The 25,874-nt window shown below is 49.8% G+C and overlaps 1 protein-coding gene across 5 annotated transcripts; it reads right to left on the bottom strand.

Annotated features, from left to right (window-relative positions):
* Window positions 1-1,625: 1,625 nt before the first annotated feature.
* On the bottom strand, window positions 1,626-20,861 carry Aifm2 (apoptosis inducing factor mitochondria associated 2). 5 transcript variants are annotated; one of them, XM_038343338.1, is made up of 9 exons: window positions 20,805-20,861; window positions 11,917-12,115; window positions 11,461-11,576; window positions 10,239-10,358; window positions 9,733-9,825; window positions 6,173-6,281; window positions 4,008-4,160; window positions 2,763-2,966; window positions 1,626-1,986 (listed from the first exon to the last, which is right to left on the bottom strand). In XM_038343338.1, exons 2-9 carry the CDS (start codon window positions 12,092-12,094, stop codon window positions 1,835-1,837), a joined length of 1,125 nt encoding a protein of 374 aa, XP_038199266.1. In that variant the 5' UTR covers window positions 12,095-12,115; window positions 20,805-20,861; the 3' UTR covers window positions 1,626-1,834. The 5 variants fall into 5 exon arrangements, with proteins under 5 accessions (XP_038199266.1, XP_038199267.1, XP_038199268.1 ...); XM_038343339.1 differs by having other exon boundaries at window positions 20,693-20,827; XM_038343340.1 differs by lacking the exon at window positions 20,805-20,861 and adding an exon at window positions 20,725-20,745.
* Between the last annotated feature and the right edge of the window lie 5,013 nt (window positions 20,862-25,874).

Below are 25,874 nucleotides of genomic sequence, written 5' to 3'. Positions count from 1 at the left end.
CAGGAAGAGGCAGAGGAGAGAGAGTCATGCCTGAATCTACTGGAGTGGCTTCCCAGTCTCTTCTGATATAGGCACTCAATTTAGGCCATGCACCAGCAGCTCTTCCCTGCTGGGCGGGCTCACTTGGATAGAGAAGTCATTCGTGTACCTTAGCCGTCTGTAGTAGACATTATGGCCAGTTAGGACCCAAGTGACAAGAGCTGGCCAGGAAATCCGCAGCATGCTCCCCACCCCCGCTCCCCACCCCCCAGCCCCAGCAGCAGCCTGTAAGGGTAACCTGGAAATCACTAGGAATCGTCCACAGTTGTCTCTCTGGTCTCTGAAGATCAAGCATCCAGTACCCTCCCCGAATCACGGGTCGCCGTCCTGGGATTCCTACAGCAGTGGCAAGCCAGGCTTCTATCTTAGCACCTCCATCCTTATAAACCTCACCCTGCTAGCATGGTGTTGGAGTGGCTGTCCTCAGAGCCAAGCAACCACCATCAATGCAGGTGGGGGAAGGAGGAGATCAGCTGCTCCCCTTTTAAAAGGACTGTCCCCGCTGGCCTTATTGATGGTTTTTATCCCCTCGTGGAGCGGTGGGAGGCAGGAGACCCTTGCCTGTGAATCCCCTACCACCTGTTGTATGCAACGCTGCCTTAATTGCGTGTGGACCCAAGGAGTGGCTTGAACCTATAGGCCAGGAAAGGCTGCCCCGTAGCTATGGAACCCTCATCCCTGCTGGTTAAAGTTTCCAGGCTTGGCCTGTTGTGGGGAGAAACACACCCCTCAGATACTATATAAGGAACCTCAATAAACTCACTGGTTCCCCAGAGTAAAGTGTGACAGAATTGTCCTTGGTTTGTCATTGGGACCTTCCTTAGGAGAAGTGGACAGATGTTATTTATATACCTCCCCCACCCCGGGAAGAGATTTCAGCAACAGATGGACTAGCTAGAGGGGAACTTTGTCTCTCTGTAAATGTACCTGTGACCTACAGTCAGATGAATATGGAAATAAAGGTTCATGAAGGTTAAAGAGGGTTCCAGGAGCATTACTAGAGCTCAGGAGTTCAAGGCCAATCTGAATAATATAGAGACACTGAAGAGAGAGGGAGAGGGAGAGAGAGAGAGAGGGAGAGAGGGGGAGAGGTAGAGAGGAGAGAGGGAGAGGGGGGAGGGAGGGGAGAGGAGAGAGAGAGAGGGAGAGGGAAGAGAGAAAGAGAGAGAGTTGGGGGAGGGAGAAAGAGAGAAGGGAGAGAAGAAAGAGAGAGCAGTGCAGATACTAAGTTTGGGAGAATAAAATGAGGCCCCTATTAATATCCTACTTCTTGTGGGACCTATGAGCTTCCCCACCCCAAGTGAGGAGGGACTCAAGGTACAGGCCATTTCCCCACGCCAACGCTCTTTCTTCAGCTGGTCTCACGCTGTGGGCACTACTTACTATACTACAGACCGGACACTAGCTAGAGGAGCCCAGGTCTGCCCTACAGAAGCTCTGCACAGTAAGCCCAAAGCCCTGTGCATTCGTGTGCACACATGGACACACAGACAGAAGCCTACAGCTCAGAAAGCCGCCTCTGCCTCCCCAAGACCCTTTAGCTAGCCCAGCTGCAAGCAGACCTTCCAAATCCAGAAAGAATCTTCTAGGGCTTTTTTTTCTTTTTTAATGTCTCCCCCTTTACTCTCCATCTCTCATTTTGGGCTTCATACAAGTTGTATTTCCAGCCAGCGCACGACTGACACCGTGATCCAGACAAAGAGCTTTTGCTCTTGGCACCTGTCAGGAGGGTGTCCTTGGTCAATCAGTCTATCACCCCTCCAAGTGGTACCTCAACTCCCACACAGCCTCCCTGTCATGGTGGTGACTGACGCATGGTTTTCCAGCTCGTAGAGATGAAGAGGTCCCTGCTCTTGGCCAGTCGCACCATGAGGCGGCCTACATAGAAGCCACTGATCTGGCCCACGCCATCATTTCTGCCCAAGGACAGGAGGAATGTCAATGCACCTGGGGGGCAAACACACAAAGCAAGGTGACACCTGAGAGATGCAGCCACGAATGAAGCTGTCAGAGTCCACGAGCAACAGTGCGTGTTTAAGAAAGCAAGTCAGATGTCTGAGTATGCGGGTGCGCCTATGTGTGCCTATGTTCATGTCTTGTGTGCATATGACTATGTGTGCCTATGTGTACATGTGTGTGGAAACATGTTGAGACCAGAGGATGACAATCTGGGCTGGCATTCCTCAGGTAACAGTCACTTTTTTTATTTTTATTTTTTAAGACTGGATCTTTTACTGACCATGATGCCCAGGTTTTTTAGTTTGTTTCTTTGTTTGTTTTTTGTTTTTTATTTTTAAACATGTGTTCTAGAACAGGGTGGTGGTGGCGCACGCCTTTAATCCCAGCACTCAGGAGGCAGAGGCAGGCGGATCTCTGTGAGTTCGAGGCCAGCCTGGTCTACAGAGCAAGTGCCAGGACAGGCTCCAAAGCTACACAGAGAAACCCTATCTCAAAAACAATCAAATAAACAAGAAATGTGTTCTAGGTATCAAACTAGCATCCTTGCCATCTGAGCCATCTCTTCACCTCTGTTAGCAATGCTGAAGATGAAACCCAGGGCCTCAGTTCATGCCAGGCAAAAATTCTACCACTGAGCTACAGCCCAATAACACATTTGCTTTTTAAAGAGACTTTGTGATGGGACCTGCAGTCTAGTGGTCATTCATCTTACAGCTCCCAAAGCCTTCCGCATATCTGACCCCAAATGCCCAAGCTTTCCGTACCTGGCTTGTAGGCTTTGAGGGGCCTCTGCTTCATGGAGTTGACGATGTTGGCCACGGCAATGTTGGCATGCAGGCCAGCGAGATAGGCCATCTTGGGCTCCTTGATGTCAGCACAGTCGCCGATGGCGTAAATGTTGCTGTACCCTTCCACCTGGAGGAACTCGTTCACCTTGAGAGCACCATTGCTGGCCAATTTATTCTCTGCTGGGCGAGAGGACACCAAAGCAGCCCCTGAGCAGCCATGTTAAGTCGCCTCCAGAACAGTGGGACAAGTCCCGGGTGTGGGTCCAGTCACTTCAGAGAAGTGTGCTAAGAAGTGACATGCCCACAGGCTGTTCATCCTGCCTGAAGTTCCCCTCCCCCTCCAAGTCCCCTTCCTGCCAGGTCAAGCCTGAGGCAGAGCAAGAGGCAAGAATGAGAACAGAGGCCAAGCACCGGAAAGCCTCCTCATACAAAAGAGAGCTCTTTGCAAGTCCCCTGGCTCTCAGGTCTTCAACCGCCCTTGGAACATACGTCGAAATTTTAAAATAGATGCGGCCCTTTCCGAAACAATAAGCTTCCCTTAAGGGACTTAAAACAACGTATCTTCTAGAATACCTTGGAATACTGAGATAGTAAACTGGGTGCTCTCTCTATTACCCCTGTGGACCGCCTTCCTTCTAGACCGAAAACTAACTTCCTGCTGGATCCGGCAGAGACTGGTCAAGGAAAGGGTGCTCAGCAATTGGTGACAGGTGCCTGGGGATGCAGCGCAATCATGGGGCTTGGCCACTGGGCCCCACTCTCACTTCAGTCCACGTCTATCCCTCTGGCATCTGGATATTGAGCTTTAAGAGATGAGGCCGTGTCACGGTCCCCATCCCCCCCCAAACGGAGGTTTGGAACTGAAGTACCAGGTGCTTAGGTCTGGGGTTGGAGAGAGCAGCACACCTATCTATGGAGGGGGAGAGCCTGACCTGGGACTTCCTCAGCTTCCTCATGGGAAGCATCAGGAAGGGAGGTCATTCTCCCCACTCTGAAGCCTACTTCCATCTCACTCCACTAGGTGGAAGCCCTAACCTCAGAAGATTCTGGCCTCCAAGCTGAGCAGGCAGGGCCTCTCACCTGAACTTAAAGGTCAAGATCTATGGGCTAAGAGGAGACCGACGGGGTGCTGGTTCAGGTGGGAAGGGCTGTGGTGTGTCTCCGGATGCTAGAGAGAAAGGAGGCGGCTCGGGGGCAGCTACACCTGGGCCGCCCACTCACCAAATGCACTGTGGTAAGCAGAGCTGTTGATCTTGATCCCGTTGCACAGGATCACCAGGTTGGTGGCCACCTCTGTGCCCTTGTCCGTCTGCACCTTGATGTAGTCCCGGAACTCACTGAGAGGCAGTTCCTCCAGGTTGCTCACCCGCTCGCCTGTGGAGGGGGCCATGACAGGAAGCTGGCACAAACCAAGGCAGACCACGGGGAAAGTGATCACTCCCCCTCGTGACTCCCCCAAAGTCCGCTCTCCCGCCCCACCCCCACGCAGCAGAATGTGGACAGCCGTCCCCATGGGATCCATCTGGAGGAAAGTTCCCGGAAGCTGCTGAAGGGAAGTGAAATCAAGCTTCCCAAGTTCTAGGAAACGCTACTCAAGAGAGGGCCCCTTCCTCTTCTGAATGGCAGCTTGTTTGTCCTGTCTAAGCGGAAGGTCCCTAGTACAGCACAGACCAGAAAGCAGAGAAAGTATTCAGTTGGTAGGGTACTTGCAAGATGTGCAGAAAGTCCTGTGTCCTATACCCAGCCCCGAAAACCTATGTATAGTGTGTATGCCAGTGCTCTGGAAAAGGAGGCGGGAGGATTACAAATTCAATCCTCCTTGGTGACACAGTTTAAGGCCCACCTGGTCTACATGAGATACTCTCTCTCCAAAGTTTAAAAAATAATGAAGGGGCTGGAGAGAGGTCTTAGTGGTTAAGAGTGCTGGCTGCTCCTCCATGAAACCCAGATTTGATTCTTAGCATCCAAATAGAGGCTAAAAACCATCTGTAACTCCAGTTCAAGGGGATCTAATGTCCTCTTCTGGCCTCCAGAGGCACTGGGCACATACATGGTACATAGACATGTACACAGGCAAAAATCCGCACACATAAAATTATTTTAAGGGATGGATGGATGGATGGATGGATGGATGCATGGATGGATGGATGATGAATGGATGGATGGGTAGATGGATGGATGAGTGGATGGATGGATGGATGATGAATGGATGGATGGGTAGATGGATGGATGAGTGGATGGATGGATGGATGGATGATGAATGGATGGATCGGTAGATGGATGGATGAGTGGATGGATGGATGGATGATGAATGGATGGATGGATGGATGGATGGATGGATGATGGATGGATGGGTGGGTGGATGGATGGATGGATGGATGATGGATGGATGGATGGATGGATGGATGATGGATGGGTGGGTGGATGGATGGATGGGTGAATTGGTGATGAATGGATGGATGGGTGGGTGGACAGGCGGGTGGATGGATGGATGGGTAGATGGATGGATGAGTGGATGGATGGATGGATGGATGATGGATGGATGGGTGGGTGGATGGATGGATGGATGAGTGGATGATGGATGGATGGGTGGGTGGATGGATGGATGGGGGAATTGGTGATGAATGGATGGATGGGTGGGTGGACAGGCGGGTGGATGGATGGGTACGTGACAAAAGGCAGAGAAAGTGAGAGGATCTGTTTGAAAGGAAAGTGCTTCCAGTCCTCGGGGACCAGTCACCAAAGGAGGCTGTGACAGCTGAGTGGGGCTTCCACAGCAACTGCCACATACCCTTCTGCACAGAACATAGAGGGGACACGCAGGTGCCATCCCACTCCAAATACTAGGATCTTCTCTCTCTCCCTGCTCTAGACAAAAAAAAAAAAAAAGCCACACTGAAAAGCAGGGAGGTGGGGATGTATGACTTTAGTCCCAGCACTCAGGCTGCAGAAGCAGGTGGAAGGTTAGGAGGCAGAGGCGGAGTGAGTTCCGGGACAGACAGGGTCACGCAGAGACTGGAAAAAAAAAAAGTCACACTCGATGCCTCAAATTACATGCCTGTTCCATCTTCCACGGAGACATCAAAAATGAAAATATGGGGCAGATCCTTTAGAGGCACTTAAGTCATTCAGTAAATAGCACCCCCTGTCTGTCGTTGTGCTCAACTACAGCTGGGTCCCACTAGCCCTGTGACTTTGACTTCCCGCTGGATACAGCTCAGGCAGGCTCCCACGTCTGAGACTTCCTGATGCTCTCTGGGTAGAATAGGAAGGAGGGGAGCCTGAGCGGATGAACCACAGCTACAGCCCCAACCGGCGGCCACAGCTGGATCACGGGCAGTGGATCAGCAGGTGGGGGCTGGACAAGAGGGGTTCGTCACACATACTCAACAGCAGCTGCACGCCCTTCCGGAGGAGGATCTCTTTTACTTCCTGCCGCACACAGGGCAGGAGCTCCTGGTCGGCCAACTGTACTTTGGAGTGGATGAGAGTGACCTGGAACAAACACAAACAAACAACACAGGTGTTGAGAGGGGAGCCCTGAGTCTCCCTCCTACTTCCCATGTAATACTGAGGAAATGAGCATTAGAGACAAACTCTACACAGCAGCCAGGGCTCCAGCCCACCTCTCAGGACTCAGTGTCCCTGAACCCAGAGGCCCACCCATGTGCTACTGCCCAAACCCACACCTCACCTAAGGCAAACGGACAATGTTTTCAGGATGTGCGATTGTATAATCAGTATATAAGCTGCTGACCCGACACCAGGCTGATAGCAACACTTCTCTAGTTGTAAAATGAGTCTCGTTGGCATATCCGCTTGCTGTCTCAGCAAGAAGACATGCAGTCAGATTGTGACCACCGTCCAGGTCAGACTTGGAAATCAGGCTGTCTCTCGGGCCTGATGGCACAGGCCTGTAATCTCAGCCACTGTGGAGGCTGAGGTAGGAGGATCTCAGGTTCTAGGCCAGGCTGAATTCCAGACCAACTAGCTACTGAGTCAGACCCTGTATCCAAAAGTAAAAAGAGACTGAGCAGTGGTGGGCACACACCTTTAATCCCAGCACTCAGGAGGCAAAAGCGTGCAGATCTTTGAGCTTGAGGCCAGCCCGGTCTGCAGAGTAAATTCTAGGACAGCCAGGGCTACACAGAGAAACCCTGTCTCCAAAATGAAATAAAATAAAATAAAAAGTAAAAAGAGGGCTGGAGACATACATAGCGTACGGGTAGAATGTTTGCTTAGCACATACAAAGGCTTAGAAGGAAAAGGGAGAGGAGGAAAAGACAGAAGGAAAGGGAAAGCAGAGAAGATGGGAAAGGGGGGGCTCGACTGGTTGAAATCCTGTCTCTGACACTTGGGCCAGACATCTCCTGAGATTCACCAGAATTTAATTGTCCCACTCAGGAACTGTGTAATGATGGATGAGAAAAGACGTTAAAGGGGCTGGCAAAATGGCTCACCAGGTAAGGTGATCGCAACCAAGCCTGACAACCTGAGTGTGAACCCAGGATCCACATGGTAGAAGGCGAGAACCAGCTCCTATAATTGTTCTATGATTTCCTCATAGAGAGCAGAATGTGGCATGTGCATACACACGTGCACACACACACACACTAAATAAAAATTTTTAATTATTTTTCTTTGAGACAGGGTCTCTCTACTTCAGTGATTCTCACCCTGTGGTCACAACCCCTTTTGGGGGGTTAAACAACCCTTTCACAAGGGTCACCTAAGACCATCGGAAATATCAGATACTTACATTACAGTTCAGAATAGTATCAAAATTACAGGTATGAAGTAGCAATGAAAATCATTTTATGGTTGGGGGTGACCGCAACATGAGGATCTGTATTAAAGTGTCATAGAATCAGGAAGGTTGAGAACCACTGTTCTGCATGGTCCTGGCTGTCCTGGGACTCGCTATATACACCAGGCTGGCCTAGAACTCACAGAGATCCTCTTGCCTGTGCCTTCCACATGCTGGGATTAAAGTGTGATACTATGCTCGGCCCTAATAAAAATGTGGTAAAGGAGGGGACTCAGCACATGCCAATCACACACGTGCTCCTACATGCCTACTAATACAACATAGATCCTACCCTGAGTTAGTTGAAACGTACTACTTCAGACCATCTTTATCCCCATGACATGACAAGAATTCTGGTCTGTCCCTGGTTGCTGACACAGAGCTCTGAAGGCCTTCCAGTGCTGGAAGAATCATTTGTTCTGATATTTGGCCCTAATTCCTAACCCGGAGCTTCTGTGACCTTTGTAATTCTCTGAGTGACAAACTGCTGGATGCCTTGGAGTTTCTTGTGTGACAGGAGCATCATTCAATCTGACGGGACAAGGCCACCAGAATCAAACCCTGACAGGAGCTTCAGCCCTGTCCCAGTCTCCCAGGAAGCCCAGGGAGCTGGAGGTGGAGTTCTACAGTTCATCAAGCCAATGAGGAAGCCTTCAAATCCCCCTGCGAGACTTGGAGTGCCTCCTCATGAATGAAGGTGGCATACCCCAACTCCAGGGAGAAAGAGGTCCCTGTGTTTGGGATCTCTTTATCTGGCTGTTCATATATGTCCTTTAAAGGCTTATTTTATTAGTTTTAGTTACACGTCTGTATGTGGATATGCGCACATGAGTGCAGTGCCTATCGAGTCCAGGAGAGGGCACTAGATCCCCTGGAGCTGGAATTACAGGTCGGGTGAGCTCCACATGTGGGTGCTAAGATCCAAACCTGGGCCCCAGGCAAGAGCAGTATGAACTCTTAACCATCAAGCCATCTCTCCAGCCCCATCTGTGTCCTTTAAAACCTCTTTTGTGTTAAGCTAGCAGTGGTAAGCGAGCTGTATCTCTGGGGTCTATATGACACTCTGGCCACTATAAAACCCAATGGGAAGAACTTTCTGTTTATAGCTGGGTCAGAAGTGTTATTTAACCAGGAACCTACAACTCCACTGTCATCTGAGGTGGGAGCAGCCGTATGGGGCTGAGCCCTTGGCTTGTGGTGCATGTGCCAATTCCTGGCAGCTCTGGAATTGAACTATATCACGGGACACCCCACCGGTGCCAGTAAGATCAGTCAGTGTTGGAAGAGACCCACTCATGGCAGAAGCACTGAGAACAAGCGGGGAGGGTGGGCTTTCTATGCAACACTCGTGAATCAAAATGAATGCTTTAACTACATCCATCAGTCACCATAATTTCCAGCCATTTGTCAGAGAGTAAGCATATAATTAAATTATGCCAGATTGATTTTCCTTGTGGAAGCCAACCATCTCTCCCTGGGGAGAAGAGTGCTGTTCACAGGCTCTTTGTGGCTCAAAGAGGCTCACACACGTGAGCTAAAGCTGACCCACATGACCACCATGTGGCTGTCCAGGGCAAGGGCTGCCAATCAAAAATACCAAGAAACTTCACAGCAAAAAAGAGAACATCCAGGCCTCATCCCAAAGGCTCTCACTTGGAAGGAGAGACATGGGCGGTTGTGTTTATGAGATAACTCGCTGGCCCTCCTCTCCCCACGTCCAGAGCTCCGTACAGCCAGGAGCCGAAGCAGGAGGCTCTTCTCGCTATGTGGAGTGACTGCATGTGGAATTGCTTTTAGGACAAGATGGAAAACACTCTGCTTATACATGTGGGGCTCCAGCCTCCCAGGACCTGAGCAAAGTCCTGGTGTTGTTGAAGTGGGAGATGGGTAAAGGTAAAGGCGCTTGTCGCCAAGCATGATGACATGGGTTCAAAACCCAGGGGAGACAGGGTGGAAGGAGAGAACAGACTCCCACAGGATGTCCTCTGACTCACACCATGGCACTTGTGCATGTACACACACAAAGACATTATATATACATATAATATATATATATTTATACATATACATATGTATAAATACATATTTATTTAATGTTATTATAAATTTTCAAAAAGATAGCCAAGAAGGCCACCTCACCTCCTTCTTGGGGTATTCCGTTTTTATCTCTGCTGCCATCTCCACTCCTGCGGAGCCACCTCCCACCACCACGATGAACTCTGAGAGCTGGATCTGAAGAAGAAGGAGGGACCATGAAGCACACCCACATGCCTGCACGGTGGCTCAGCCTATGGAGGGGGAGGGAGGCCCTGGCTAAAGAAGGGCAGAGCTCTGTCCATATTTGGGCTCCAGATGGGTCTGCTCCTCCCTTCACAGATCCCTGGGGGAAGTGGGAGCACGGAGCCCGGTGCGCTGTACCGCACAGCAGGCGGAAGGGGCTGCATGCATATATAAAGAGGCGACAAGAGGGATGAGCCAGAGACATAGCCAGCACAACACACAGAAACTCAGGTCTGAGGCCTCCTCTCTCCACTGCTCGCAGGCTGTTTAGGCAGCCATGAGGTCCCCCCCAGATAGTCCCCCTGCTCCAGAGCCACAGTGCTCCGGCCTGCCCACCCTGCCCCACATCCGTCAGTGTGGCACACCTGCTTCACCATGTTCTCGTAGGCCTGGATGGCTGCCTCCTGGCAGGTCACCTCATTAAACTTGCCAGGGAAGGGCCCGGTGCTGCCTGTGGCCAGGATGAGATGGGAGAAGGGCAAGGCCTAGAGAGGATAAGAAAAAGATGTGTGAGTTAAGTAAGTTGGGCCAGAAGGGCTGGGCCTCTGCCCCCAACAGCTGGACACCAGGGACCATGGAGCATTGCAGAAAAGAGGCTTCTTAGGTTGGGGTTATGAGGCAACACCCTGGTCCACCTCTCCTCACGTTCAGATCTCTGTACAGCCAAGGGCCCAAAGAGGAGGAGAAGGAGAAAACACCACACTAATGGGAGGCATATAAGGTACAGGAGGCAAAGATTACCTAAGGAAGCAGGAGAGCATGGGGTGTAGAGCTAACTGGCATAGGGGCCAGGAGCAAGAGACTGCCTGGGGAAGCAGAGGCAGTAAGCAAGACTCACACCTCCATTGTGGAGTTAATTTGGAATCTTCTGGACTTTTGTTTTTGAGACTGGGTCTCGTGTAGCCCAGTTATGTAGCCATGGATGACCTTGAACTTCTAACCTCCTGCTTCCAGCTCCAATGTAACTTGGATTATGTGGCATGACCACCATCTTCTGTAGTGGGAATTCATTCAGCCTTTGGGGGTACCGGACTTAGGAGCGTGGTCTTCTGTCTAAGTACATGAACGTTTTTAAGAGATAGGAGTGGGCCCTTTCGCTCTCTTGGCTTGTGGTCGGAGTTCCGTCTATAGCTCCCAGGGCCCACAGAACAGAGGACAGGGGAGACTCTCTACCTTTAATTGTGTGAGTGTTCCCCAAATAAACATGTGTTCTTTTCCCCAGGCTCTCATGGACTTCCTTATTTACGCATACAGCGCTCAGTGCTGAGGAGCAAACCCGGGACTTCATGCACACTAGGCAAGAATTCTACCAACTGAGCCACATCCCCAATTCCTCTTTTGGATATTTTAGAATCTTCCATCTATCATGCCAAAAGGGAGAGAATGACACTTATGTAAAGGCTCAGGACAGTGCTCGGCATGTAGAAAAGGCTTGGGCAACCCCAGCCACCCTCTGCTTGTGTCTGCTGTGACCAAGCCTTTGTCACCAAGAATGTCCTGAGAAGCAGAAAGTGGGACCTGGAGCCCACATATGGCTCCTCTCGGCCTTGAGGGGGCCTACTCCCACCTGGGCACTCACACACTCACCTCACCGCCCTGTAGCAACACGGTATGGTTCTTCAGGTCTATGCCAATCACTTTGCCCTGTCGGAAGTTGTCCTTGAAGGTCACTGAGTAAGAAATGAATGTCTTTTTGGCAAAGCCTGGGAACGGACACAGAAGACATCACAGGGTCAAACAGGGTTGAAACGTTCCCAAGTCACATACCCACAGGGGTGCTCTTGGCCACAGCCAGGCCAGTGCGTATACTCAGGTGTCCACTCTGCCCTGAAGTTCCCATCTGGTCCTCAGAAGACCCTAAGCTCTGATAAAGAAGTTCTGTAAAGAACTGGCACTTCTTTACGGAAGATGCGTAAGACCAGTGGCTTGAGTTTAAGAATGAATTTAATGCCTGGAGCAACTTGCCCTAAATGGAGAAAATGCCCCCAGCTCTGACATACCCCATAACAGTGACCAGACTGTGCTCTCAAAAGGGCAACTCACCGCTCTCCACAGAGGCCCGGAGGGCTGCCACATTGTGGTGGAAGGAGTCCTTCATGTCCACCAGCATGAAGGGGATGTTCAGCGTCTGCAGCTGGCTGGCGGCCGCTATCCCGCCAAAGCCCCCGCCCACGATAACCACGTGCACAGCTCCTGTATCCACCGAGACCTGGGACCCCATCTTGAACTGGGTGCTGTTGGGCTAGGAGAAGAGACTACATCAGATTCAGGGGAATGAGAGAACAGGGTGTCCATGGCAAGAGACGGGCTGATGTCAGGAGTCTCCCTCGATCACTCTGCTCTCCTCCTTATTCACTGAGACAGGGTCTCTCAGTTGAATCCAGAGCTAACCAATCTGGCTAGTCTAGCAAAGACAGGATCTCCTGCTTCTCTGTCTTTCTAGAGGAGGAATTACAGGGAGGCTGCCATGACAACGTGGCATTTATTGGGTACTGAGTATCCAGACTCAGTCACCACCCTTCCGTGGCAAGCGCACTGAGCACTGTGCCACCTCCTCAGCCCCAAGAGTTTGTCTTTCTTTCACAGAATTCCAGCCCCATGGACACTCAATTAAATTAAGTGAAATTCATAGAAGAAGGGGCAACCTGCTCTCACTCCATCAAAAACATCCCTCCCCCTTCTCTGGAGGCTTCTGAATCCTCCCCAGAGCTGTTCTATAAACCTAAGGTCATGACTATCAAACCGTTCTTCCTAAATATATGTCATCAAAGATTTCCAAAGAGGGAACAAGGTCTACTCAACTACGTGTACACAGCACGCTGTTGCTATGGAACATGTGATCAGACAGAAAGGCATGGCCCCTCCCCTTGCAGAAACCGAGCTTAAGCTAGCAAGATGGCCCAGCAAGTGTACAAGCCTGATGTCCCGAGTTTGACCCCCAGAAACCAGCAGAAGGAGAGAACTGATTCCCAAAAGTTGTCCTCTGAGGTTCACACACGTGTGGGGGCACACGCATGCCCCACAACAATATCATACACATACAATAATAATTACTTAAATAATGTCCCAACAATATCATATACATATAATAATAATAAATTAATTAATTAAATGAATATTGTTTCAAAAGAAGAATTTAGAACATTCTAAATGCGGGTAAACAAAAGCTGTATAGGAAGTCCGGCAGGGAGGTGAACGAGAAATGGTTGCCTTGCCTGGAGGGAACCAGACAAAGAAGCCACGTCAGAAGAAAAATCCTTTCATTCCCATGCTAAGCGAATGCTGCGATGAGATCACACTGGGGACTTGGGTCGCCTGTGTGAACCCTGAGTGGAAGGGAGCCACGGGCAGAGTATGAGGAGTATCTTGCAACACAGGATGTTGTTATGGTTTGAAGGTGTTCCCTAAAAACACACATTGGAGACCTATTCTCCAGTGTGACAGTGTAGAGGTGGCCCCCAGGGGAGCTGTTTAAGTCATGAAAGGTCCACCTACGAATGGAAAAGTCACTGAGAGGCCAGTGAGATGGCTTAACTGGTAAAGATGCCGGCCACCAAGTCTGCCAACACGAGTTCAATCCCCAGCTCTCCTAGGATGAAAATCAATTTATGAAAGCTGTCCTCTGACCTCCACACATGCACCCTAGTGAGTGCACACACACACACACACACATACACACATACACACACAAACAATAAGTACATAAAAATTTAACTTTAAGAAGTAAAGCCCTGAGGTTTCAAGTACTTGCTCTTTCTTGTCTTCCCCATGGGAAGGTGCAGCAGGAAGCTCCTTAGCAGAGGTTGGCTCCTTGACTTTGAACTTTTCAGCCTTCAGCGCCATGAGCCAACAAATTTTTGCTTCTTATAAACTCTCCAGTCTGGAACAGTCTGTAGCAACACCGCGGACGGACTGAGATCACAGGGGAGGAGTCAGCCTACCATGGGATTAGGTCACTCCAAAGCAGCAACACCCCTCACCCTGGGGACATCTAGGAGGTATGACCCAAGACATAGTGGTGGTGACCGGAAGAGACCTGCTGGAAAAATCTCGATGACTGTCTGCAGTGAGGAAGGGGGGGAGGGGGAGGGGGAGGGAAAGCACTAGCTCTCTGGTTGAAGGGAGGGGAGAGCAAGGCCCTGACGGAGGCTGAGAGGAGAAGCAAGAGCTTGATCAGCTGAGGAGCGTGCCTGCAGTGGGCATAGCCTAAGCTTGAGGCCCACTGCTTGGACTGGGGCAGGCTACCCAGTTCCCAGCACACTGAGAGCAAACCTTGGTTGAGCCTCAGGAGCTAACATTCCACAACCTTTGGCCCAGAGCCGGTTGTTGAGGTAAGGCGGAAAGAGGCCATCTAGGTCACTAGACACAGAACTGCTGAGTCCAGAGACAGAAGCAGCTGTAAGGTACCAGGACTCCCCTGGCACCTGCAGGAGGCTATCAGGGCCACTGGCAGGATCCTAGAATCTGACCCTATGCCTCCAGCCCAAATGAACCCCAGAGATGAACACGTGATCTTGAGGCTTGCCAATGTGGAGAGAACCACCCATCCATGTGAGGGCCAAGTCTCTCCAGCCGAGATCTAGATAGCAGGAGAAGGGTTGCTGGGTGGTACTGTCTCAGACCAAAGGACATCACACTCCCTCTGCCTAGGCTAGGTCAGAGGAAGGGACGTCTAAGGAGACACTAAAGACAGAAAAGCTACAGAAGGCAGCCAGAGAGGCCCAGCTACTCTGTGGGCTTCAGGGCACAGCACCAATAATGACATTTGGGGGACATAAGGAAGGAGGAAGTAAGTCAGGCACACTGTGGTACATGCCTATAATCCCTGCATTTGGGGAAGGGGAGAGGCGGGGAGATCAGAAGTTCAAGGTCATCCTCAGATATACAGCCAGTTCAAAGCCAGTCTTGGCTACATAGGGACTACTTTAAAAAAAAAAGTCTTGGGGGGTCTGGAGATGGCTCAGAGGTTAGGAGCACTAGCTGCTCTTCCAGAGGTCCTGAGTTCAATTCCCAGCAACCACATGGTGGCTCACAACCATCTGTGATAAGATCTGGTGCCCTCTTCTGGAGTCTTGGGAAGTGAGGCAGGTCAGTGGGTAATATGCCCGCTGCACAAGCATGAGGACTTGAGTTCTATCCACAGCACCTACATAAAAAAGTCAGGTGTGGTCGTGTGTACTTCTGATCCTAGCGCCAGAGACAGGAGAACTCCTGGAGCTCGCTGGACAGCCAGCCTAGAAGAACGGGCGAGTCCCAGGTCCAAGCAAAACATCCTGTCTCAAAACAGAAGGTGGTCAGCTCCTGAGAAACGACACACAAGGCTGACCTCTAACCTCCATGGGCTTGCACACATATGTGCACCCACATACAAAGAAAAGAAAGGGACTCATGCTGAGGTGAGCCTGGAAGTATGGGCTCAAGCAGCTGACCAGCTCCATGAGGGAGTATGTCCCAGACCATCAGGGACTGTCTCAGGTGGTACAGTGGCCCTGGAGGGCCACCTATTACCTGACCCTCTGTGTGGCTAGAGAAAACCCAGCTCTTCTCTGGGCCTTGGTTTTCTCTTTTCTTTAAAAATTGATTTATTTATCTTCTGTGTTTGCCTGCATGTATATCTGTGCACCACATGCATGCTTGATGCCTGGAAGGACAGAGAGAATGATGGGAACCCTGGAACTGGAGTTATACATGGTTGTGAGCTGTGGGTGCTGGGAATGAGTGCTCTTAACCACTAGGCCACCAATCTAGCCCCCTCAGTTTACTCTTTCTAATGGGAAGCACTCTACACATAGCCTTATACACATGGGATGGATTCCAAGACATGGAAACCCCTGGGACTGTTTCCAAATCCTCTCACCCTTGCAGGATAGCTCATGATTAGAACTCCCGACACTGTTTTCATTGGTGCTGGGGCGGGGGGAGGGGGCTCTGCATCAGGGGATTGGAGGGGACTTAAAGTTATTTTTCATTGGCTAAATGACCTCTAATATACCAAGGCTTCAACATCCTACCCATCTGACAGATTAGAAAACTCAGTCTCTGACAGGACTGGGACCAGGACGAATCCCCCAGGAGGCAATGCTCCCTCTCCTCCTCTAACTCCTCAGAGGGTTGCCCCCAGCTAATTCTGAGTATTCAGCAGGCTAACTGAATAGAAGATTAATATCCCCAGGGAATCAAGCCCCAGGAAGACACAGGTACCCAGTCGGAGGCAGGAATGGACACCAGTGGATTAGCAGGGGCTAGAAACAGGGAAGGTCATAAGGTGGACCGCAGCAGGCTATGTTCCACTTGCCCCCTTCTGTGTGGGCCCAGTCCCGCCCTCGAGGCTGTCAGTTAGTAAGAGTTCAAGGCACATGTAGCAGAAATGTGGGGAGAGCAGGTGACAGGCCAGCACAGATGTCACGAAGATCCCATCATGCCAGATGGGCTAACAAACCTGCCCTTGCCTCTTCTGAGAATGCCATCCCCCAGAGGGGTGTGTGCCAGGGCCTTACTGAGCTGGCCAAAAGTCCCAGATGCCTCAGCTCCTCCCTGATCACCTAGCTGCTTCCGCAAAGGGCAGACTTTTGCTACGCTCAACCAAGTCAGCCCCCAGTAAAGCCAAATTGCTGTTCTGGCCTTGAGGATCAAGAATGGCAAGAAAAAGGAGGCCGTTTCTCACTTCCTGCTGCTTTCTCTGGAATCTTTCTTCTCTCTCCTCCACTGACCTCTGCCACCCTCACTTGGGGGATTGAAGGCTAGCAACTCTCTTGAACATTCCAGCTCCTTTCCCAATACTTGGACACACTAATTGTCCTTGGCTCTTCTCTGTCCATTCTTGCCTACCCCTCCCCGGAGCCGGTGGGGGGGTGGGAGTAGGGCAAGGTTCCTCTTCACTGGGCCATAACCTACTTGGCCAGCCACCTAAAACCAAGGGCCCAGGCTGCAGTCCTCCACTTCCAGCTACAGACCCTGTGGTTGCTCTAAATACATGCCTGGAATGAATGAACATTACTTGTGTATATGAATGTGCTTAATATGGCAGCCGGACTGGGCCAGCTGTAATCACTGGAAGATTCCATTGACCCACAGAAACCTCCATTGGTGGGAGACTCTAGAAGAGATTCCCACACACCCATATAGCCTATTGGTTTTTAAAAGAGTGAAGCCAGGCAGTGGTGGCTCACACCTTTAATTCAAGTACTTGGGAGGCAGAAGCAGGCGGATCTCTGTGAGTTCAAGGCCAGCCTGGTCTACAAGAGGTAGTTTCAGGATAGGCTCCAAAGCTACAGAGAAACGCTATCTTGAAAAACAAAAAACAAAAACAAATCAAAAACAACAACAACAAGAGCAAATAGCATTTTTCCATGAAAGGCTTGTCTATGGGCAAGTCAGGCAACAGGATTATCACCTGTAGATTTTAACCCCATTTGCAAGCAATAAGACACAGCACTTTGGTGTATGCACACACACTTTTGTAATTGCTGCAGGCTTGGCGTTCCCTGTCACTTTGCATTTCATACGTGTGGGGTTTTCACCCTATTTGGGAAAAAGAAAGCTTAGCCACCGGATGCTCCACCTTTATCAGATCTGACCCCGTTCCCTGAACCATGACATAGTTCCCTGAGCCATAATACTAGGCTAAGACGAGGTTTCTGCTTTCTTAGCTTTCTGTTGTTTAAATTGCTAAACATTCTAAACATGCTACACATTGCTAAAGCATGTGTTGTTTTGGCAAAAATAATTAAGCTTCAAAAGCGAGACAGGGCTGTGGAGATGGAGATGTCTCAGTAAAGTGTAAAGTGTCTGCCAGGCAAGCGTGGGTTCTGAGTTTGTATGCCAAGGACTCACTTAAGAGCTGGGCACTGTGGTTCAGACCTGCAACTTCGGCACCCCATAAGCAGAGACAAACAGATCCCTGAAGGTGACTGACCAGCAGGCCTACGCAAATCAATGAGCTTCTGGTTTGGAGAGACCTTGTCTCAAAGGAAAAAAAAAAAAAAGAGGGACCAGAAATGGCTCAGGTCTTAAATCCCAGCACTCTGGAGGCATAGGTAGAGGTAGGCAGATCTCTGTAAGTTCAAGGCCAGCCTGCTATACATAGAGAATTCTAGGCTAGGTAGGGCTACAAAGTGAGACCCTGCCACAAAAAATAAAATAGGCGAGTGCTTATCAAGGAAGGGTGCCCGATGTCAACTTCAGGACTACACTCATACACACACACACACAAGCTGCACAAGGAAGCTAGCTGTGATGGTATACCACACCTGTGATCCCAGATCAACATAAGTTCAAGGCCAGCCTTAACCAAATAGTGAATTTTAGGGCTATAGAGTAAGACTCTATCTTGAAAAGGAAATAGTGAGATAGGTCTATCATTATATGATTTTTAATCAAATATAATTCACATATAAGAGTTACCATCTAAAGTGAAAACTGGCAGGTTTTATTATACTTTCCAGATTGAACAACCACCACAACTATCAATCCAGAAAACTTTCATTGGGGTGTGATACCATCACATGTACCCATGTCTGTAAATCCGGCACTCAGGGGGCACAGAGGTGGAAGGATAGAGTTCGATGTCAGTCTAGAATGTGTACGGAGGCCCTGCCTTGGAGAATGCTTTGGCGGCTAAATACCTGTCTCCAGGGATTGCCTACCCTAGACATTCAGTGCAAACAGAACCATATAACACACAACCTCTTGTATCTGGTTCCTTTCCCTGGCTTGTATGGTGTCTGTTTCTCCTTCACATGGCCAAATAACACTATCATATGACTACACCACATTCTCATGGGTGATCCAACATCTTAGCCTTCACTTCCTGGCTGTTGTGAACGGCGCAGCCATGGATGGACATCTGTGCACCAGGTTTTACGTGGCCATGTTTGGAAGTTTAGTCTATAGCTATGAGAGAAACTGCTGAGTCATGGGGAACTCCAGGTTTAACTTTCTCAGACATTCCCAGCAAGGAAGCACAGAGAACCTCAACTAAAAATACTGGATTCAGAAATACTAGCTTAAGGCAGTGGTTCCCAACCTTCCTAATGCTGCGATGACCCTTTAACATACAGTTCCTCATGCTGTGGTGACCCCCGGCCATCAAATTATTTTCGTTTTTACTTCATAACTGTAATGTTGCTACTGTTATGAATCATAATATAAGTATCTGTGTTTTCCAATGACCTTAGGTGACCCCTGTGAAAGGGTTGTTTGAAACTCCTCCCCTCCTCAAAAGGGTTGCAACCCACAGGTTGAGAACCCCTGGCTTAAAATAGGTCTTTAAGTGCTGGAGCATAGTTCTTCTGCTGGATCACTTGCCTAGCTGCACGAAGTCCTGGGTTTGATTCCTAGCACCACAGAAACCAGGTGAAACTCACTTTTACAAGTGAGAAACAGGAGGAGAAGCAGAGAGAAGCAGGAGGATCAGAAGTTCAAGGCTGGCCTTAGATATGTAGTAAGTTTGAGGCTGCCAAGAGCTACATGAGACCCTGTCCCCCTACCCATCCCACCCCTTAAAAAAATAATGGTACAGCATTTCCTAAGTAATTGGACCACTGCCTCATCTCCCAAAACGCACACACACACACACACACACACACACACACGCACTGATGTGGTTCACACTTGATCCCAGGGTCAGAGTCCTTCAGAAATCTACTACTGGAACACATTTCCGCCATAGCTGTCGAGAGGTCAAACCTCAGACAACACAGAACAGGAGCTGTGTACACCCAGGCCAACGAGAGGCCAGGCCATTCCTGTCTTTAAAAAATCACAAATGCACCACACAATCATTTGAATCATCCTGGCTTATACAAGGACAATTTCAACACTGACACACTGGATAGCCTTGTCTCCACAGTGGCCAAGAGAGGCAGAAGGCTGCTGAAGTGTGACTCAAAAGGCTATGATGTCCCTCTTCCACTGAGGAAGAGAGGTGATGGCTCCCCTCTTTGGACACCAGAGATCAGGCTGAGAGTGGGCACTCTGGGGACCGCACCCCCAAATGTACTCTTGAAAAACACCCAGTGCTAAAGGACGGAGAGAGGAGGGAAGTCGCTTCGGTATCACGGACACTCCTGTACCCAAACCCCGCCCCACGTGACTTGCACATCCCTGTCCGCTGTGCACCTTCATCTACCACCAGGCAAAGTTCACTGACAGTACAGTACTTGACAGGCCCAGTTCTGTTGCTTATGGGCGAATGGTCCTGGAACAGCCCAACATTGACTGGGGGTCAGTGTCCTTGTGAATAGGAGGCAACCTGGGTGGATCCTGACAGTGTAGCCCTCTTGGGGTACTCCTTTAGGTGTGGTTGAGCACTTGGGGTGTGTGAGCAGCAGACACTGGCTCATGCTAGAAGCTGATGGCAGCTTTGGAGGATAGGTGCTGAGTGGGGAGACCTGGAAGTCCCTTCCCAAACAGTCTGTGCCTGTTCTCTCGCAGGAGAGTCCCAAGGATAGCTGAACCCTCCCGCCCCTCCCCTTAAATTCCTGGGTCAAAGAGAGCTAGGAGAGAGAGTGGATTCAACCATGGCTGATCCTGTTTTGGCAGAACCCCGACTTCGCGGGGGCGGGGGAGGGGGATTGCAGGGTGAAGCAGGCCTCCAATACACCAGAACTAATGATCACTTGGACAACCCCACGCACTTTCCCTGAGATCCCTAAGGGTCTCCTCGCTGCGATCAGACACAGCAGTCCTTCGGTCTGAGACCCCTCCCGGGATCCGGACGAAGCCTGCCCGGCCGCCCCTGAGCGTCCTGCTCCCAACAGGGCCCTAAGTTCCCGGAAAGACTTAGCGGGGGATTTAGGGGCGGGGAATCCGGTCCTACGTGTCGGTGCTGGGTATCCTAGGCAACGGCACCTCCTCGCAAAGTCGTGGTCCCTGTCGCTCCTCCACCGTTGCCCCGCCGCACCCGGGAATAAGGGCCCAGGCGACCTCACCTGCCGCTTTCCGCGTGTCTTCCGGCGCCCGCCGAGGCCCTGGCCAAGGCGTGCCCATCGCTGTCCCCGGCCTGCGGCGCCGCCCCGAGTCCCGCCCCTCCCTACTGCCCTGACACTGACCTTGACCGCCTCCAAGCCGCAAGCAACTTAGAGACTTTGTTCGCTGCGCCCCGCGCCCCAGTTATGCCTGGGTTTCTGGGAGACACCTGTAGGTCTTATCCCCCCCACACACACACACACCCCACGTGTGTGTGCTCTAGCTGTGCCTTCTTCATGTATGTGGAGGGGGGGGCTGAGCGCCTCTTGTGTGCCCAGTCCTGGGTACTGCACTGGGGGCTTTACCATGGAGAGTGGAACAAGAGTATCTTTTGGTCAGGTGATGGCCTGGGGAAATACGGGACTAAGCCCAAAACTAGGGACATGGCTCAGTAGGGTAGACTGCCTATCCTGAATGCCCTAGGTTCCTTACCCAGCATTACAAAAGCAGAGCGTGGTGGTGACTGTAATCCAAGTACTTGGGTGATGGAGACAGGAGAATTAGAAATTCAGGGTCCTCCTTGGCTACTACAGACAGTTTGAGACCAGTTTGGGCTTCCTGAGATCCCGTCTGAAAATGAAACCATTAAACCACTGCCACCACCAAAAACATCTCCTGTCACCTATTGTGTTGAGAATAACTTTTTTTTTTTTTTTTTTTTTTTGTTTTTTGAGACAGGGTTTCTCTGTAGCTTTGGTGCCTGTCCTGGACCTAGCTCTTGTAGACCAGGCTGGTCTCGAACTCACAGAGATCCGCCTGCCTCTGCCTCCCGAGTGCTGGGATTAAAGGTGAGCGCCATCACCGCCCACCTGTGTTGAGAAAACTTGAAGGCTGAAAAAGGTGTTAGACCTCTGTCCCATACTAAAGTCAGCACTGGGAGAAGAGGGGAGTGAGCATGTGTGCAAAGTGGCAGAAGGGTGACGGAGATATGACAGTCAGAGCATTCTAAGAGACAGTCTCCAGGGAAAAATAAAAGATAGGCCATCTGTCTCACTGTAGATATGGTCCCCTGCCCTGGAAACAGTAGGCAACTGTCTGTGAGGTCATTTACATGTCTGAACTGGCTGTACTAGCTCATGCCTGTACTCGCAGTAGTAGTACATGCCTGTGCCTGCAGCCACTGAGAAGGCTGAGACAGGAGGATCACAAACACCATACCCTGGGCTACAGAATGAGACCCTATCTCTAAACGTGTGTGTGTGTATGTGTGTGTGTGTGTGTGTGTGTGTGTGTGTGTGTGTGTGTGGAGAGAGAGAGAGAGAGAGAGAGAGAGAGAGAAAGAGAGAGGAGATATTATTTCTTTTTTCCCTTTGAACACTTATTTTGATGAGAATTTCACACATGAGCACTATATTTACGTCATTTCCCCTCCATCTCCTCTTCCGTCCCCCAAGTCCCTCTCAAATTCCTGATCTCTTCTATAATTACTCGCATTGCAAGTGCAGAAGAAACCGAACATTAAATCCATTTAATGTTGCGCTTATGAACATGTAACCATCTGGAAATATACATTAGCAGGGGGCCTTTCCCTAAAGGAGCCTGATTCGTGTTCTCTCTGTCTCTCTGTCTGTCTGTCTCTCTCTCTCTCTCTCTCTCTGCAGCCATTAATCAGCTCTCTCTCTACAGGCTCTAAAGTAAAAGCTGTTGGCTCCAAGGGGGCTGCGCAAAGATGGGGACAGACCACCAAAGTCTATTAAACCAGAAGCAAACTTTATTCCAGGAAAAAAATAAAAATAAATAAATCTCCATGGGGTACAAAAAGCTTATCGGCTAGCTGAGACCACAGCCAGAGATGGATTTGTAAGGTTGTGGCAATGGGCTGCTTCCAAACTCCTCTTTTTAACGCATCAACAGGGTTTTTCAGTTAAACTAGTGTTTGTCTTTAGTCCATTGCTTCTCTCTGGTACTTGCTGATGGTGTTTACCGAAGCTCTGCCTTCCCCTGATACTGCCACTTCTGTATAGCAGGGAAGGGTAAAAGTTAACTCAGTTCACATCAGTTGCTGGTCAGGAATGGCGGCAGTGGGGGGTGGGGGAGGACGAGTATCTAAAACCTGACCCTCAATTTGCAGAACAACCCTCATTTTGCAGAGGGCTGCTTCAGCCTTGTAGTCAGAGCTTTGGGTTGTAAAACAAAGTAACCCACTGTTAATAGTTAATCCTTAAGCTGCTGAAAAGGCCGCTAACAACCTGCTCGCCTCCTAGGCTTACAACTTTGTATTTATTTCTGCAATCTTATTTCTGGAATCTATATTTCTATATTCTTATTCATGGACTCTTCAAGAGCCTGTAGCTCTTACTGTAGAGATGGGGCCTTGTGAGATTCCCCACGTCCACACTGCCATGTTGACCACCGTGGGCATTACATGGCCTTTGTTTCACTGTGGCATCGTATCTCAAAGGCACTCTCTCACAGGAAGCATCTTGGTCCTCTGGCTCTCACAATCATCCCCTTCCTTCTTCTTCATGTTCCCTGAGCCTTAGGTGTGGAGGTTGTGCTGGCGGTGTGTCAGCTGGTGCCAGAACTCCATGGTGAGTTTTTCTTTGCCTTTTGACCGGTCGTGGCTTCCTGTAATAGCCTGATAGCCTCCCAATTGCTGGGGGGGGGGGGGGAGAGGTTTCTTTGATGGGAAGCTATACTTTGATGGTGAAAGCTATATTTCTCTGTGGATATAAGGATAAGTATTTAGAAGAAGACAGAAATTGTGGTGAGCCCACAAATGTTATACAGTCAATGTACAGCTGACAGATCTACCAGACTCTCCATGGGAAGTGTATATGGACACTCCACCTGGAGAACCTGTTTTTGCAGAGCTACGGGTACACCTGTTCTTTGGATAAGTCACCGTCAGTTCTGCAGAAATCTTGTAAAATCACGGCATTTCTCCTTTCCATAGTATCCCAGCAGTGTATACACCTGACTTTTCCTGTAGGGCGACCGGATACCTCCCTCAACACCATGAAGCTATGGTGTGAGTCCTTGTTCTCATAGCCAAAATCTATATAAAAATAGTTCCCCACAAGAGATAGGAGGGGAGAGGAAGGAAGAGGTGAACAGAGAAAAATATATAGCTCTATAAAAACAATTTTAAAAAATAGTCCCCCCCTTTCTTTATTGACAGTACTCTCTGATAAGAAAGGAGCCTCATACAGGAGGTAACATGTCTACTCTAACAGCAGCCTCAGGAAGGTGTGATCTACTGGTCTTGGCTCTGACTTAACAGGCTACTAATTTCTATATTACCCTTTACCTTGATTTCAACTAACATAGGGTCATAGCCCAGGAAATAGACTGTTTATACAGGAAAAAGGTCTGGGTCGCTAAAACTAGCTTTAGAGAGAAAAATCGTCACCTGGGCACCCTGCTGGAGTCAAAAGCAGAGTCCCCTGGAAGAGATTCCTTTTAACTCAGCCAGCTAGATGCTAATGCAAATCAAGCCCACAGGTTAGTAAAGTTACCAACACCGTGTTCCCAGCCTCAGGGGAACTTCGCAGCCACACCCGCTGAGAAGTAAGGTGCCTCCTTGGCAGGTTCACCAGTTTCCTGTGACTCGGTAAAAATGCATGCTTGATACTATTGTCACCGCCTACGGGACTGTTAACTTGTCTGCATGCCTATATAAACTGGAAAGCTTTGTGGAGATCACCCCTTTTTACCCTTATATGCCTTCTGCCCTTATATTTCTTTCTCTCCCTTCTTTCGTCTTCCCCCAAGGAATAAACACGCAGGAAAAACATGTCTGAGTCAGTCAGTTCTACCCCTCAGATCCCATTCGCAAACCAGTTTTCACTTGTAGCAGAAGTCTTTTTTCTGAGCCCCGAGGGAGTGCTGAGGCTGGTACTCGGCAGCTCTCGATAAGAAATGATACTGGGCCGGGCGGTGGTGGCGCATGCCTTTAATCCCAGCACTTGTGAGGCAGAGGCAGGCGGATCTCTGTGAGTTCGAGACCAGCCTGGTCTACAAGAGCTAGTTCCAGGACAGGCTCCAAAGCTACAGAGAAACCCTGTCTCGAAAAAAAAAAAAAATGATACTGGTTTAGGAAAATGGCGGTAGTGGGTTCTCCTCTAGAGTCCATGCCATTGTTGTTTGACTGTACCAGAGGAGAGTTCCCGCCTATTGAGTGGACCTCTAGTGTAATCTGAAATCTGGTGGTTACCTGGCTGTCAACGGTGCCACTGTTACACCACTGGGGATGTCTTGCTATGCCGGTTGCTGCTGGGATCTGTAGGCTTTACCGACGGGCAGGATGACTGGTTGGTTACTTTCCTCCTCTGACATCTTGCTGGCACCTTCCAGGACTACGAGAGCTGGTCCTCAGAGAGGCAGATTCCACCAAGCCCTATGCCCAAAGTGTGTACCATCTTCGGCAACAGGATCATACCTTCAAGTTCTGGGAGGCCACCAAGGGCAACTTCAATGGAGTTTTGGGAGCTTTGGGAGTCAAGAGAGATCTTTCTTGGCTTACATCTTTCATCCCAGCACTCAGGAGGCAGAGGGAGGTGGATCTCTGTCAGTTCAAGGCCAGCCTGGTCTATATAAGTGAGTTCCAAGACACTCAGAGCTACATAGTGAGACTCTGTATCAAGAAAGAAAGTGGGGGCAGGGGGATGAGAAAAAATAATTCCTATGAAGCATTTCAACACTGTGCCTGGCACCCAGATGTTTGTGATATAACAGATTAAAGATACTTTATACTAGCTTGCCCAAACTACCCTGTGAAGACTACCGTGTGTGTGTGTGTGTGTGTGTGTGTGTGTGTAAACAGGATTTCAGGAGAGATAGTTCAGTGGTGTTGAAAACCAGTTTCAACAAACTCTTACATTACAGGGTAGGAGCGTGAGGATTAGAATTATTAGGCAAAAGGAACAGAGATATAAGAGAAATAAGAGACAGAAATAGAACAGCATTGGGAGGGATATTCAGTAAATACTGAATTTGCCTCATTTATTCTTCCACACGCTTTCACTCCAAAAGGGGAGTGGGAAACAAACTTTGTTAGCATGACACAAGGAATAGACTTGAGTTCTCTGACC

This window comes from Arvicola amphibius, chromosome 9 (genome assembly GCF_903992535.2).
Source record: "Arvicola amphibius chromosome 9, mArvAmp1.2, whole genome shotgun sequence".
Lineage (NCBI taxonomy): Eukaryota > Metazoa > Chordata > Mammalia > Rodentia > Cricetidae > Arvicola > Arvicola amphibius.
Note: the sequence above shows the minus strand (reverse complement) of the source record. Positions and strands in the feature narration are given on the sequence as shown.

Excerpts from the sequence above, each read along its gene's own strand:
- Aifm2 (XM_038343336.1), bottom strand. The coding sequence starts at position 13,716 with ATGGCGCTGAAGGCTGAAAAGTTCAAAGTCAAGGAGCCAACCTCTGCT. Across the intron at positions 4,161-6,172 it reads GGGCGTGCAGCTGCTGTTGA|GCGAGCGGGTGAGCAACCTG; the intron begins GTATGTGTGACG and ends CCCCCTCCACAG. Across the intron at positions 2,967-4,007 it reads TGCTTACCACAGTGCATTTG|CAGAGAATAAATTGGCCAGC; the intron begins GTGAGTGGGCGG and ends CCTCTCGCCCAG.